The sequence below is a fragment of the Syngnathus floridae genome, chromosome 4 (assembly GCF_059516105.1).
Source record: "Syngnathus floridae isolate MCC-2025c chromosome 4, RoL_Sflo_1.0, whole genome shotgun sequence".
NCBI lineage: Eukaryota > Metazoa > Chordata > Actinopteri > Syngnathiformes > Syngnathidae > Syngnathus > Syngnathus floridae.
The window spans coordinates 17,425,812-17,439,546 of record NC_142416.1 but is presented as its reverse complement, the minus strand read 5'-3'; the positions used below and the strand labels follow the sequence as shown (position 1 = coordinate 17,439,546).

At 47.0% G+C, this 13,735-nt stretch overlaps 4 protein-coding genes across 5 annotated transcripts in view; all 4 read left to right on the top strand.

Moving 5' to 3' along the window:
• sdk1b (sidekick cell adhesion molecule 1b) overlaps window positions 1–5,307 on the top strand; it is a 138,609-nt gene extending 133,302 nt beyond the window's left edge. For both annotated transcript variants that reach the window (XM_088374446.1, XM_088374447.1), the window contains 9 exons: window positions 906–1,092; window positions 1,156–1,293; window positions 1,372–1,533; window positions 1,934–2,059; window positions 2,386–2,550; window positions 2,623–2,760; window positions 3,654–3,777; window positions 3,859–3,988; window positions 4,065–5,307. In XM_088374446.1, the coding sequence (XP_088230572.1) occupies window positions 906–1,092; window positions 1,156–1,293; window positions 1,372–1,533; window positions 1,934–2,059; window positions 2,386–2,550; window positions 2,623–2,760; window positions 3,654–3,777; window positions 3,859–3,988; window positions 4,065–4,373 (1,479 nt within the window). In that variant the 3' untranslated portion in view covers window positions 4,374–5,307. The remainder of the gene's footprint in view (window positions 1–905; window positions 1,093–1,155; window positions 1,294–1,371; window positions 1,534–1,933; window positions 2,060–2,385; window positions 2,551–2,622; window positions 2,761–3,653; window positions 3,778–3,858; window positions 3,989–4,064) is intronic.
• Window positions 5,308–5,476: 169 nt separating this feature from the next.
• Window positions 5,477–9,461, top strand: LOC148399584 (uncharacterized). The gene is made up of 2 exons (XM_088372902.1): window positions 5,477–5,701; window positions 6,088–9,461. The coding sequence occupies exon 2, from the start codon at window positions 6,173–6,175 to the stop codon at window positions 9,158–9,160; it is 2,988 nt and encodes a 995-aa protein (XP_088229028.1). The 5' UTR covers window positions 5,477–5,701; window positions 6,088–6,172; the 3' UTR covers window positions 9,161–9,461.
• Window positions 9,462–10,070: 609 nt separating this feature from the next.
• On the top strand, window positions 10,071–13,336 carry gpank1 (G patch domain and ankyrin repeats 1). Its single transcript, XM_088372903.1, has 4 exons — window positions 10,071–10,904; window positions 11,026–11,167; window positions 11,245–11,314; window positions 11,436–13,336. The coding sequence occupies exons 1-4, from the start codon at window positions 10,488–10,490 to the stop codon at window positions 11,875–11,877; spliced, it is 1,071 nt and encodes a 356-aa protein (XP_088229029.1). The 5' UTR covers window positions 10,071–10,487; the 3' UTR covers window positions 11,878–13,336.
• Window positions 12,268–13,735, top strand: part of prelid1b (PRELI domain containing 1b) — a 6,321-nt gene continuing 4,853 nt past the window's right edge. The window contains exon 1 of the mRNA XM_088372906.1: window positions 12,268–12,409. The gene's annotated coding sequence lies outside the window, so the exon portion shown is untranslated. The remainder of the gene's footprint in view (window positions 12,410–13,735) is intronic.

The window sequence follows — 13,735 nt, the reverse complement described above, 5'->3', positions numbered from 1 at the left end:
GATCACTAGCGCCCCCTGCCATAAGGCTGGAGAACTATTTTCCGTTGCCTCCGTTGGGTCTCTTTTCAAAGCCGTTTCGCTCATCTAAAGAAACACGACGTTACAGACAGATGACAAAAAACACTAGATACTAGAAACACTAGATTCATCAGCGTAACGATGGAAATGAGTTAATACAGCCACATTGTTTGAACACTTTCCTCAAATGGATCAAAGGCATGATGTTGGGCTTGTAGCGTTACGGGTGACAGGACGCCTCTTTGATACATTCCAAAGGCCGCTTCGTGGAAATGCATTGCTTGTTTACCATGTACAGTGTTGCCCACTTGGGACTTGTTTTGGCTGATGCAAAAAAAAAAAAAACTTGGCCACTATGGCTTATGAAACAAAGAGTAATGCTTTCATCAGTCAGTGGCCTTCAAAACATCTAGCGTTACATTTGTTCTAGTCTGGAAAAATAAATGACATTTTGAGACGATGGCAACAATACCTGATATCAGCATATGGGCTTCCATCATGAGAGGGATTGGTTCATTTGAGCCCAAAATAGCCTTTGCGTCTTCATTACCGGTGAAGTTTGGCACTTTGGCAGCACGCTGAATTTGTTGTTAACACGTCTCGACTTTAGAGTTTGCGCCAGTCTTACTGGGTGGAGTTTATATTTATTCTGCTCAGCCTGGACACACAAAAAGATGCACTCAGTGTGTTTGTTGCAAGGCGAGCAACTCTGAATTTGGACTTGTCACCGTTTCACATGATCAGAATTAATGAGGGGGATGTCGAGGAGCAGAGAACGTGAAAGTAAACAGAGCAAAGTGTTGTCAAGAGGAGGCGGCGGCGGCGGCCAACAAATGAGCCGCGGAAGAGTCAGCCATGGTTGTTTACGGCTCCTCTCGTGTGGGCAGGTGCACTACTGGCAGAAGAATAAACAGAACCAGACGGAGAAGGTGAAGGTGATTTTTGTCCCGGACACACGAATGCACTTGAGCAACCTGAGTAGCTACACGCATTATCTGGTCACTCTCACCGCCTTCAACACGGCCGGCGACGGACCGCCGAGCGACCCTCGCGGTGCACAGACAATGCAGTCGGGTAAGAAGTGTTAAAATTTTTTTCTTGTGGAAGACAATTTGTAAAAACGCTGTAATCTTTCAGCCCCCAGCCAGCCTAGCTACCTTTCTTTCTCCGAGGTGACTGGAGGAAGCGTCAACGTCTCCTGGGGGGCTCCTTTAACTCCCAACGGCCTGCTGGAGGGCTACCAGGTCATCTACCAGCCCACCGCTCCGGTGCAAGGTACACGCCCACCTGCTGTAAACACACAAACGCTAAGTAACACACACGTGACGCACACATTGGCCCGTGTGTGAGCAGGTGTCAGCAAAGTGGTGACGGTGGACGTGAAGGGCAGCTGGCAGAGATGGTTGAAGGTTCGAGATCTGGTGAAAGGAGTCACGTACACGTTTACTGTCTATGCCCTCACCGTCAGCTACGGACCCCCAATTAGTGCAAACCTCACTGCAGAGCCCGTCCAAGGTGAGCGACAATCAGTGCGAGTGTGTGTGTGTTGTTTATCAAATAATAATTGCGTTAAAATAAATAATAATTACATTAAAATATATGATATCAAATAATAATTATTCCATTAAAATAAATAATAATAAATTATTACATTAAAATATACAATATTAGTTACTAGTTACTTTTTTTTTTAATTAATCACCCGACGATACTGTTCAGCAAGCTATTATGTCATATTTAAAAAAAAAAAAAAAATTAAACTAGCATGGAAGAGTTTGTGTGTTTGAATTGTTCCCATAGTGAATGTTTCTAAGTAGTATTCAAAAGCTTGGATATTATGTCTGCACAAAAGATAAACTGTGGGGGAAACATTCAAATTAATTACAGAGCCCCAATTTTCTATTTGACTATGCAGGCTCACCCGGGTCGCCCATGGAGATCTCCATCACCAAGGCATCCTCCGCCCTCACCATCCACTGGGCAGAGGGCGACAGCGGGGCGGCGCCCATCAGCGGCTACGTGATCGAGTCCCGTCCCTCAGGTGACGCTCGGACCGCTCCATCATTTAATCGTCGACGCCCGCCGAGCTAATCAACTCAGCTGCAAGCTTGTAATGAGCTGATCTATCAGAGGCGTGATCATCAGTGGCAAATGATTTAATGGCGGCGGTAAACTGTTGACTATTACGAGGATCCCGACTGGAATTGTAAACTGACTTAACATCATTACATTTCAGGCTCCAGTGCCGCTCACAATAATTGAGAAAATATTTACAATATAACGAGAACAGTCGATCCATTCATTTCCGTGAATTGACTTTTTGTTGTTGTTGTTGTTGACATGCCGTCCTCTTTTGTGTGTGCGTAGACGAGGGCGTGTGGGACTCGTTCATCCGGCTGCTGTCTCCCAGCACCAGGTCCGTATCGATCCCGCTGGAGCGCCTGCGACCCGGGATCAGCTACGAGTTCCGGGTCATCGCCGTCAACCGCTTTGGCTTCGGACAGCCCAGCACGCCCTCCGCAGCACTTGCTGGTACGCGCGTTCAGAAACACCACGCGATCAAATAAGCATCATCGTGTTGAAGACAACCTTTTGCGTCTCCAGCCTTGTCCGAGCGGCCTTTCTACGAGGAGTGGTGGTTCCTGCTGGTCATGGCGCTGGTGGGCCTCATCCTTATTCTCATCCTGGTCTTCGCTCTGCTGCTGCATGGCCACAGCAACAAGTACAAGGCCTGTGGCACAGGTAACATCCAATTCAAGCAAAAAAAAAATATATAATTTCAAATAGTAAAAATAGAAAGACTTGGAAGAAATTAAGAACAGCACAGATACTTGAAAAATCTACTGAGGTATTTGTACTTCAGTTTGGAAAGTTTAGCCCTTCAGTCATGACATTCTGCTAACTCATAACAAGCACGACATTGGAGACAAAATGCATTTATTTAAAAAAAAAAAAAAAATTTGCTTGTATTCCTGCAAAAAGTAGACTCCACTTAAAAAGTTACATTGCCTGAAGCAGCCCGAGACGTGCACCGGAGAGCAAAACAAGGTCATCTTTGTTCCTCCTCCTGCAGGCTTCAAGGACGAATACTGCCCTCAAGCATCTCATTCTATAAAAAAACAAAAAAAACAAATATTCTTTGTGAGTTATTCTGAAAAAGGTTTGGGGCTGATACTAGGCATAGCTTTTTAATTAAGGCTTAAACTATTCCAGCTACTGTACCATATTTGCTTTCTAATAAAAAGTAATCCAGGCAAGTCGACTTGAGGGTGAATCCAAGCCGTTATACACTTCGTTATTATCCCTGCATAATAAAGTGCCCGGAGTTCAACGTTTATCATCGTAGCTCCCGTCTCACCGTTTCAGGACTATTTGCAAATGTGACATTTAGGAATTGGTTGATGGTTTGTGGAATCAGTTCTCCATTGAGGCAGCTCTTTAAAAAAATTCAAAAGTGGTGGAGGTGTTTTAATATTGTCATTATTGGTATCTAGCAAGATTATTTTTTATAATATATGATCCTTCCTTTAACTGTGATACCAACATGAATTACATGAAAATAAAAGCATTACCCAAATAAAGTTATATTATGAGAAAGGAAAGTTTTCATTTGTCGCCCTCTTGTGGTCATTCAGGAAAGCACATGTCTTCTATGGAGGAATCTGTCACCCTGGACAACGGCGGTTTCACCACATTGGAGCTCAACAGCAGAGCGCTCACCAACACCAAGAACACTTTTCTGAAAAAGAACGGGACCAGGTGCCATGTTTAAATCCGTCTCACACACTTTCCTTTAGGCACTATGCTGACCTTCTCATTTTCATGGGGTTCCGCATCTAGGTCACCTCCCAGACCAAGTCCAGGCGGTCTTCACTACTCGGACGAGGACATCTGTAACAACTACAACGGAGCGGTTCTGACGGAGAGCACCACACTCACAGAGAAACCCACCGAAGTCTCCGAGTCAGAGGTAGCGTGGCCACAAGCTTGAAATGTGAAACGACGTCACACCGTCTTCACCGGCTGTCTTTTCCGTGTGCGTCCAGCTGACGGACAGCGACTACGAGGACGAGCAGCCCAAGCATTCATTCGTCAACCACTACATGAGCGACCCCACCTACTACAACTCGTGGAAGCGGCAACCCAAAGGCCTCAAAGCGCTGGGTTCGCCGTTCAGCTACGAGGAGTGCGCCGCCGCCGCCGAGTCGGAGCCGTATTACCAGACGGTGGTCACCCAGCACAGCGCGGGCGGCGTCTACACGCCAACGGGTCAGCCGGCGCTCGCCCACGCCAACCCCAACACCAACCCGCCCGGCTCGCGCACACCCGTGACGGGATTCTCCTCCTTTGTGTGAGCAGGCTTGAGCGCCGGCGTGGGGAACTTACATTTTGAACTGGAGAGCGGACGACTTGAAGCTAGGGGAGACTTGAGCTTAATGCCCCTTGAAAAAAAACTGACGCAGCTCTTCTCCCTATTCGCTCTCCAACTCTTTCATGCTTGAGTGTCACTGTGCTCCCACAACACACACTGTTAGCATCCCCACACACATTCCCACTTCTACCCGGACACTGCAGAGACTCTCGGAGAAGAGACCTGAGCCGGGAGAAAAATGGAAAAATCAGCACAAAAAAAAAAAAGAGAAAAGCAACTTGTCGTCTGTCTTTACACACATATGCGAGCACTCCAAGAATACACGCGTGGACCAACCCATGTGAAGTCTTTTGGGGGTAAGAAGGCGGCACAGGAGCAAGACGTGGACTTCCTGTGCACAAATATGAAGATGACAGCTTTAAAACACACTTAGGGGGAGAAAAAAGATGATAATCACTATTAGATGATGTGTGTGTGCGTGCGTGAGTATGTGCGTGCGTGTGGACACTTCCCCCAGCACTACAAATTGAGTGTGATTTCTGATTATATAAAAGTGTTTTTTTTTTCCTATTTGACTTTATTCTCCCAACATTTGACGCTTGTACTAAGCCGAAGTCCCTTTGCATTCTCTTTTTACGTTTTGAGTTTGAGTGTGTACGTTGAACGCATGCGCACAAAGAGAATCGTGGTCAATCGCAGCGGGCGCATTGTGTGTTTATATTTTTAAGAATGAATTTTGTACATGGAAAACAAATTCAAAGTGGCCGAGCTTTTACCCTGATGGAGCAAGCTGACATATACACACACTCACACACTTTGTACTCATGTATTATTTAAAGTTTCCAGCCAGCAGCCTCCAGCACTCTGTCACACCTTTTAACGCCTATATGGTGTGTGAATAAATGGTCATTGTTAAACTGTGTGGCTGTGGCCCTTTTTTTTTTTTTTAATTATTTTATTTTAAATAAATTTTATTTTATTATTATTTTTTTGCTCTGCAAGTGCAGAATTAAAAACCGTCATTGCAGCACACATTGCAAGAAAGTAGAAAACGCAGCAGTGGTACAGTGGCAGAACGTATTCTGGCCACACGAGGGCGCTGTGGTTAGCAGCATGTCCTTGAGATAACCGGAAATAATGAGCGTCGACACGGTGAATTTTCCTCTAACGTCGTCATGGCTGCTTTGTATTTGTTCAACAAAATCACATTTATTCTCAAATTATTTCAATGTCGTCTTTACAACGTGCAACATTTCGACACCGGAGCGACTGTTGAGCCAAGCCGCTGACTGTACTCTTCAATTCGGTGTGGTGAGTTTGTGTCGCTTCGTTCCTTTGTATGTGAATACTGCATTATCTTACTTAGCCAAGCACCTCTCAATCTATTTTTAAACCCATGTTTGGAGCTAATGTTTTTTCAGTCACTGGTATTATGAGTTTATAAGTGTCCATCGATCTGCTGTGTGTGTGTGTGTGTATGTAAATGAAAGAGGCGGTGCAATAACTCCTGGAGTAAGGGGCGCGATGATCGGGGGGGCACTTTAAACAAAAGGTCCCACCATGCATAAAAATGTAATACACAACTTTGATGGGCTGCTATGTTTACTCACATTTGCAATAAGCGTGGAAACATATGTGCAGGGCTTGACAGGGACACACATTTTCGTTTTAACATATTTGAACTTGTGTTTTGTTAGAGTCCTGACCTCAATGTGACTCCAGCAAACCAGAGTGGATGTTGTATCAATTGAAAAACTTCCAAAAGTGGTCTTATCAGTAAAGATGGGTGAAGTGACTCTTAGTATGGATGAGTTAATCAGTAAAGTCCTCCTTCCAGAACCACAACTAATCATTTTGGCCCTGCCTCCACCTTTCCTGCCAACGCCCGATGAACCGAACATCGTTTGGCCAAAGTGGCTCGCTGCTTTCGAACGCTACTTGGAGGCACTCGATGACGAAAAGCTGACTGACACCAGTAAATGTATGCTTCTGCATAACTGTCTGGGTCAAGAGGGTCAGCGACTCTTTGCAATGCTTGTCTCGCGGGAACAGTCGTATGCGGCGGCCGTCTCAGCCCTGACCGCCTACTTCGGCGCCGGTCGCGCAACTCGGGCGTGTTTACTCGAATTCCACCAAAGGGCTCAGATGATCGGTGAGAGCACGGATGAGTTTGTGACGGCGTTGGAGGCGCTGCTGGCCCCCGGCGACTGCACGGACAACCAACTGATCCTCAATCAACTAATCGAGAAAACCAATCTGCCGCGGCTCGGAGAGCGGTTGCGCTCGCAAAGGGAAACGCTCACCCTCGCCACCGCCCTGCGCATCGCCAAAGAGGTGGAGTCCGAAGTCTCGAACGGGCTTGACGTTAAGCCTCTCGTGCAAGGACGCAAAAGAGGAAGGCCTCGGCGTATGGAGAGAGTTGCGATTGAAACCCAAAGTTTGAGACATAGCGTCAACTGGAGTGGCGATGAAAACCTGCAGCATGATGAGGACCATGGTGATGCGGTCTGCAATGATGATGATGAGAAAAACAATGATAGCGCCTCATTATCACCCTTCAAACTGGAGGAGTCCTTGGACGAGCCTAATACAGACGGCAACCAAAAAGTCCGTAAAACGTTCACCTGCGCCGTCTGCACGGACAGACACTTTGTCACCGCTAACAAGCTGGCTCGCCACATGAGGACGCACACCCAGGAGAAACCCTTCCGCTGTCCCGTCTGCTCCACCGTCTTCAGCCAGTCCTACCACCTGACGCGGCACATGCGGGTCCAGCACAACGCCGCCCAGCACGTGTGCTCCACGTGCTGCGATAGTTTTGGGACGGTGGCGGAGCTCAAGAACCACAAGAGGAAGCACGCGGCGCAGTTCCTGCTGTGTCCCTACTGTTCCGAGAGGTCACCCAACGACGAGGCGTTTTTACGCCACATCGCGTATCACGAGGCGCATCAACAGGGAGTCGATGCGGCGATACCACGGGAGCAAGTCCAAACCGCTATGAAGGAAACCCAAATCAATATGCAGGAAATCCAAAGCAATATGGAGGAAATCCAAAGCAATATTGAGAAAATCAAGGCCAATATGGGGGAAAGCCAAAGCAACGTAACGGAGTCGTTGACGGACACGGGCAGCGCAAATGAAAGGGAGGAATCAGACATCCGTGTTGTGACGGTGGCTTTTAGCGGCGCAAGCGTCCCCTGCAAGAAGAGCCACGTGTGCCCCGTGTGCAACCTGACCTTACCCTACGCCGAGAAGCTCAACCGCCACATGCGCACGCACACCAAAGAGAAACCCTTCCGCTGCACCGTGTGCTCGCTGCTCTTCAGCCAGTCGTGCCACCGCGACCGCCACATGAGGAAACAGCACGGCTTGCGGCAGTACGGCTGCCACAAGTGCGGCAAGATGCTGGCGAGCTGGGCCAAGCTAAAGCAGCACCGCAAGATGCACTTGGCCAAGCAGCTGACGTGCCCCGCCTGCGATAAGAGCTTCAAGGAGAAAGCCCACTTGGAGAGCCACCTCAGGTTGCACGACCAGATCCCGCGCAGTCCGCACTCGCTCATCTGCCCAGAGTGCGGCAAAGTGTTCGGGCGGAGGTTCCACCTGAAGAGGCACGTGATGGTGCACTGCCGGGCCGCCAGCAACGAGTGCTACACCTGCGGCGAGTGTCACAAGACCTACCCCTCGGCGGAGGACCTGAAGAAGCACCTGATCAATCACGCCAAGGAAAAGAGAGGCACGTGCCCGCGCTGCGAGCGGAACTTTGGCAGCCGTGAGGAGCTGGAAGCGCATTTGGAGGCGCATAACGCTTCTTACCTGTGCAGTGTCTGCGGCAAGAAGTTCAAGGTGGAGGCGGCGCTGAGAAAGCACGAGGAGAAGCACAAAAGCCCGAGCTTCCACTGTGCCGTGTGCAGCAAGACCTTTGACGGCCCGGCGGAGTACAAGCGCCACGCCGAGATGCACGACCGGCGCGAGATCAAATGTCCGCACTGCGAGCGCGTCTTCCTCAAGCGCACCACCTTCAAGTATCACCTCCAAACGCACACCCTGGAGAGACCCTATCAGTGCGTCTACTGCATGGACACCTTTGTGGACAACGAGGAGCTGGAGCGCCATTGCCTTAAGCACCGCAAGTTCCGCAAAGAGCGCCCGTACAACTGCACGCGCTGCGCCGCCGCCTTCGCCGCGCTGGCCGAGCTGACGGCGCACATGGAGGGCCACAAGGGCGAGGCGCCGCTCAGCTGCGACATCTGCGGCCGCACCTTCCTCAACGCCAGCAAGCTGGAGAAGCACCTGAGCATCCACACGGGCGCGCGGCCCCACCTGTGCCCTCACTGCGGCAACGGCTTCCCCACGGCCGCCAACCTCAAGCAGCACATCTACTCGCACACGGGCGAGAAACCCTTCGCCTGCGCCGAGTGCGGCAAGGCCTTCCGCTCGGCCAGCGGGCTGCAGCTGCACAGACGGCGGCACACGGACGCGCCGCCCAGCTTCGAGTGCTCCGACTGCGGCAGGACGTACGGCCGCATGACCGAGCTGAGAATGCACCAGCGCTACCACACGGGCGACAGGCCCTACACCTGCGTCAGCTGCAACAAAACCTTCGTCAGCAAGTACAAGCTGACGGTGCACGCTCGCATACACACGGGCGAGCGGCCGTACTCGTGCCCCCACTGCAAACAGACCTTCAGGCAGTCGGGGGACCGCAACAGACACATCAATAAATTCCACCCAAAAGACTCTCAACTGCTTTCTCCCGCCGGCTGGTTATAGCCCCGTGCCCGTCGTCTTCTCCACACGCCGTCGTAACACAACCGCCAATCAAAGTGTGCTTTTAAGGGATGAGGACACTTTTGGGGGGGGTCCTGCAAAATGGATGATGACCGTGACTGCTGACGTCTTGCACACTCCCGAGTTTGGCGACCTGCGCTTCCTATAATGTGGTATTCACAACAAGTATTTATTTTCTCTCGCTCTCTCTTTGTCCTTACTTTGGAGTAAGAGGGTACCCTGTGTTTATAGATTCTTTGTTCTTCTTTGTCTAATCTATGTACTAAATTCTGTTTACACAGTGCCCCATAGTGTTCAGAATCCAATACAACTAAAATGCCTTGTTATGGACTGCTTTCAAGTGAAACGTAGCAGAACTGTCCGAAAAACATGCACTTAGGTTTTGGTCAGTAGTGACAAGTTATTACTGTAAAAAATAAATAAATAAATAAATAAATAAATATATATATATATATATGTATATGTGTATATATATATATGTATATGTGTATATATATATATATATATATAAAATAAAATTTCATCAGTCGAAAGATGTATTACTATCAGTATTAGGTAGGTAATGGTAAGAGTACCATTGCATCCCTCATACCAACTAAAGGAAACAGGTGATTCTTTTTCTTAAATCATGTCAGGAGGGTTTGAGCGTCTGTAAAATACAAAACAAATGGGCTGCCTTTATATTATGTGCAGGCAGTGCAAAACTGCATTGTTGCATTGAGACTTATGAAAATAAACTCGGTTGTCTCAACTTTTGTCAAGGTCCAAGTCAGCCACTAATGAAAAGTTGAAGTTGTTGTTTTATTAGTTTGAATTTAGGGATTGTTTTAGATTTTCAAGAAGAACAAGTGGAGGCCTTGAATGTTAAACAGTTGAACGTGCATTTGTATTAATACATTTAAAAACTAATGAAGCTAGGCCCTTTTTGGATTTTTGCACTTCACCTCAAATCCTTTAGGGGGCAGCACAAACTTTGGCTGTGATCACACGCACCATGATTATCCTCAAAAGAAGAAATTGTCACGTCTTGTATTTCACTGCCCAGTGTGGTAAGCTATCTTAGTAACATAATTGTTTATTTTAGCGACACGTTGATGTTATTTTCTCTTTACAAAGGTTATTTTAATCGCGCGTACACATTAGCAGGATAATGATAAGTTATCTGCCGTGATAATCAACGACGACAGCGAACGAAAGACTCCGCTTGCCAAGAAAATATTAGCTAATGTTAGCTTGTTGTCAACGGGAACTGCACTATAAATTATCACTGGAGGTATGTAAAAGCAAATAGTGGAATTATTCAACCACGATGGCTGGGTTAGGTTTTACCCGTGCCAGAAAACAGGACATTTTTAGCATAGAGGCGTTTGAACCATCGCCTTCTCAAACAAGCAGCACATCCAGCGGACAAGAGGCCAGACAGTTCTATGAAAACCTCCTCATAGATAATCAAGTGACTTTAATGAGACCCTCTGGACAGCATCGTGCAAATACGAAGACGAATAGGGGTTCCGGTAAAAGGAGGACTGAAACACAAGCCGTGGGGACGGAAAGAAGAACGACTGAAGGAGCGGAAGGCAACCGAACAAGAGAGACCACAAGTGGACATGTCAACTCTGAGATGTCCACGGAGCTCCAGGGTCTCAGACTGCTCCGTTTTGCCCAAGATGGAGACCTTGCTGGGTTGAAGGACTTGCTTTCGAAGGGTGTGGACATCAACTTCCAGGTAGGTTATGCTCCAATTTGTGTCCAGTTAAGTTAGGGTATCCAAACTTCAGGGCTAATTTCCCATTTTCCCTTTAAAAAATAACAAATAGAAACACTAACACTATTCATTGGTCTTTCAGGATACCTTTTTCTGGACTGGCGTGATGTGCGCAAGCTGGTCAGGACAAAGAGCCGCGGTGAGGCTGCTGTTGGAGGAAGGCGCCGCCTGGGTGGGCGTTGTTGACACTCAGGGTCGGGATGCCAAAGATCTTGCCTTGGAGGGTATGTAAACATCTGCTCATGTTGATGATGTGCCTGTGTGTACTGGTCTCATGACATATCCCCTGGTTTCTCCTCAGCGGGCCACAGTGGCGTGTTGGAGGAACTGGAGAACTATGGAATGAGTCCACCTCAACAAACTCATACCAGGTTTGTTAGTCTTTCTTCTTGATGAGCAAAAATTGTCCCAAGCACTTGAAACATTGATACCAAGGGTTATACATTCGTCTAATTCGTTTTTTAATGAATGTCGTCTTTTGTCTACCACAAGCTCGGCCCAGCCTCGGTGGTGCGAAGCATGCGGTGTGGAGTATACAAGCGGCCTGTCATCTCATCTGTCCTCCACGCTGCATCAGTTCAATATGAAACGCCCCCCGCCAGCTCCGTACTACTGTCTCCCACCTTCCGCCAACAGTTACAAGATGATGCTCAGCTGTGGCTGGCGGCCCGGCTGGGGCCTGGGTCCGGATGGACGAGGACCCAAGCGACCCGTGGCCACAGTCCTGAAGCGGGACCAGAAAGGCCTCGGCTACGGGGCAATAACGAGAGCCAGAGTGACTCACTTCAAAGCGGGGGATCGGGAAGCAGTGCAACCACAGCGTCCAGAGGAAGAGGGACGGGGCCGGAAGGGGAAGACGAAAAAACAGATTTGGAGAAAAGAACAACAAGAGAAGGCCTGGGAAAGAGATTTCCGTGCCTCTTTCTATCTTTGACGCTTACCATGTTGCAATACATTACAGTAGCTTAAGATGGTTGTAAAAATAACATTTTGTTTCAGTGCAAATGTCATTTTGATTATACAGTCAAATGGTTACAAACCAATGCTAATGTGGTTTTGCGCAACAGTACATGCCTGTTATCTGTGATGCTAACAGATAAAGAAGCTCAGGGCAGGGGATGAACTTCTTATGGTAATATGCGTAAAAATATCTACCTGTTTAATTGCTGTCACTAATGCAAAATAAACTATTTTTATTTGCATACGAAAAAAAATGCAAACAACGAAACACTATGCAAATAAAGATATGTTTATTTTTGTTTTTAAAAATGATCGTAGCGTTAGGTCACATTACGTGCGCCATGTTTGCAGTTCCTTCCTTGGCCGCGGTGACAAGTGGCGAGGCATGAAATGATCGTCAAAGATGTCTTCGGTGTAAAATGGCCAATTATAGTTTAGTATCGTAAGACGCTTGAACAAGACATCTAGTCCTATACCAGCCAGCATTTCCTTCGTCGAAGTAACAGGTAAATGTTGATGTTTCTTCATTGTCGCCGGGGTTTACCCTGCTTGAATATGTTAGCAAACGTCCTCTCATTGTTTACTTCTCGTTCCAATGGGCATATCTAAAAACAATAATCACTAACTAAACGACGACGATTTGTGAGGTGAGGTGTAAGCTCCTCTGCGAAGAAGGGCTCTCGGCGCTCACCGTCGTAAAGCAACATTAGCACGCTCGTAAATCAACCTTTAACTTAACACCGTCGTACTCCTGGTGTTACATGTCAAGTTGCTCCCATGTTATCTTGCTCCCCGTCTCGAGTTACGACTGTTATTGTAAGGCGAGTTGCGCAGTTTTGTGTTTTGCGACTGCAGATTCGTCACAGCGACATGGAACTGAACAAAGCGTCTCGTTTGCATATATATATATGTGTGTATATATATATATATATTAGTGTTTGCTATTTTTTGCATATATATGTGTGTGTGTATATATATATATATATATATATATATATATATATATATATATATATATACACACATTAGTGTTTGCTATTTTGTGTGTGTGTGTGTGTGTGTGTGTGTGTGTGTGTGTGTGTGTGTGTGTGTGTGTGTGCGTGCGTGCGTGCGTGCGTGTGTGTGTGTGTGTAAAAGTCATCAACTGTTTTGAACCCGTGACGCAAAGAAATAAGAATAATTAACCGGGCAGAGCCTTAACCGCTCTGCTATCGTGACACAGCAATCGGGGTAATGTTACCATTGCCTGAACGAACCCTAGGGGTTCGGTGAGCCGGCTTCAGGGGTTCGGCAGAGCTGGTATGTCATTCATGTATGCATATATACGCCTAAATATTGTTATCCAATATATCTACTGCAATTTCACATTGGATTGCTGGTGTGAAATTTACTTTTAATATTGTTATTTTTAATAAACATTTACGTTAAAACTCGTCTGGTCTTTTATTCCTTGTTTTTATATTCACCAATTAAAACGTAAAAATCAAACATTTGGTTAATGACAATATGTGTAGGTACACCTCATGGACACTTCAATAGGTACACTACACGAGGTAAAAAAAGGAATAAATAAATAAATAAAGGGTTAATTGCACAACAAAAGCACATATATGTATTTAGTTGCACCTGGGTTCGAACCAAGGTCTTACCAAGCAAGAGCTGGTGTCACTAACCAGTCAGCTATTTCAACCAGCACCCAACAATTCCATGCACTCTTTTGTACTAGTGAAGTGCATTCCATTTCTAAGTGATCTGAATCTTTAGAATCAGTTGTGTGTGTATAACAAGGGTAACTTGGAAAACATATTGGAACGCGGCCCAGAGGACTAGAG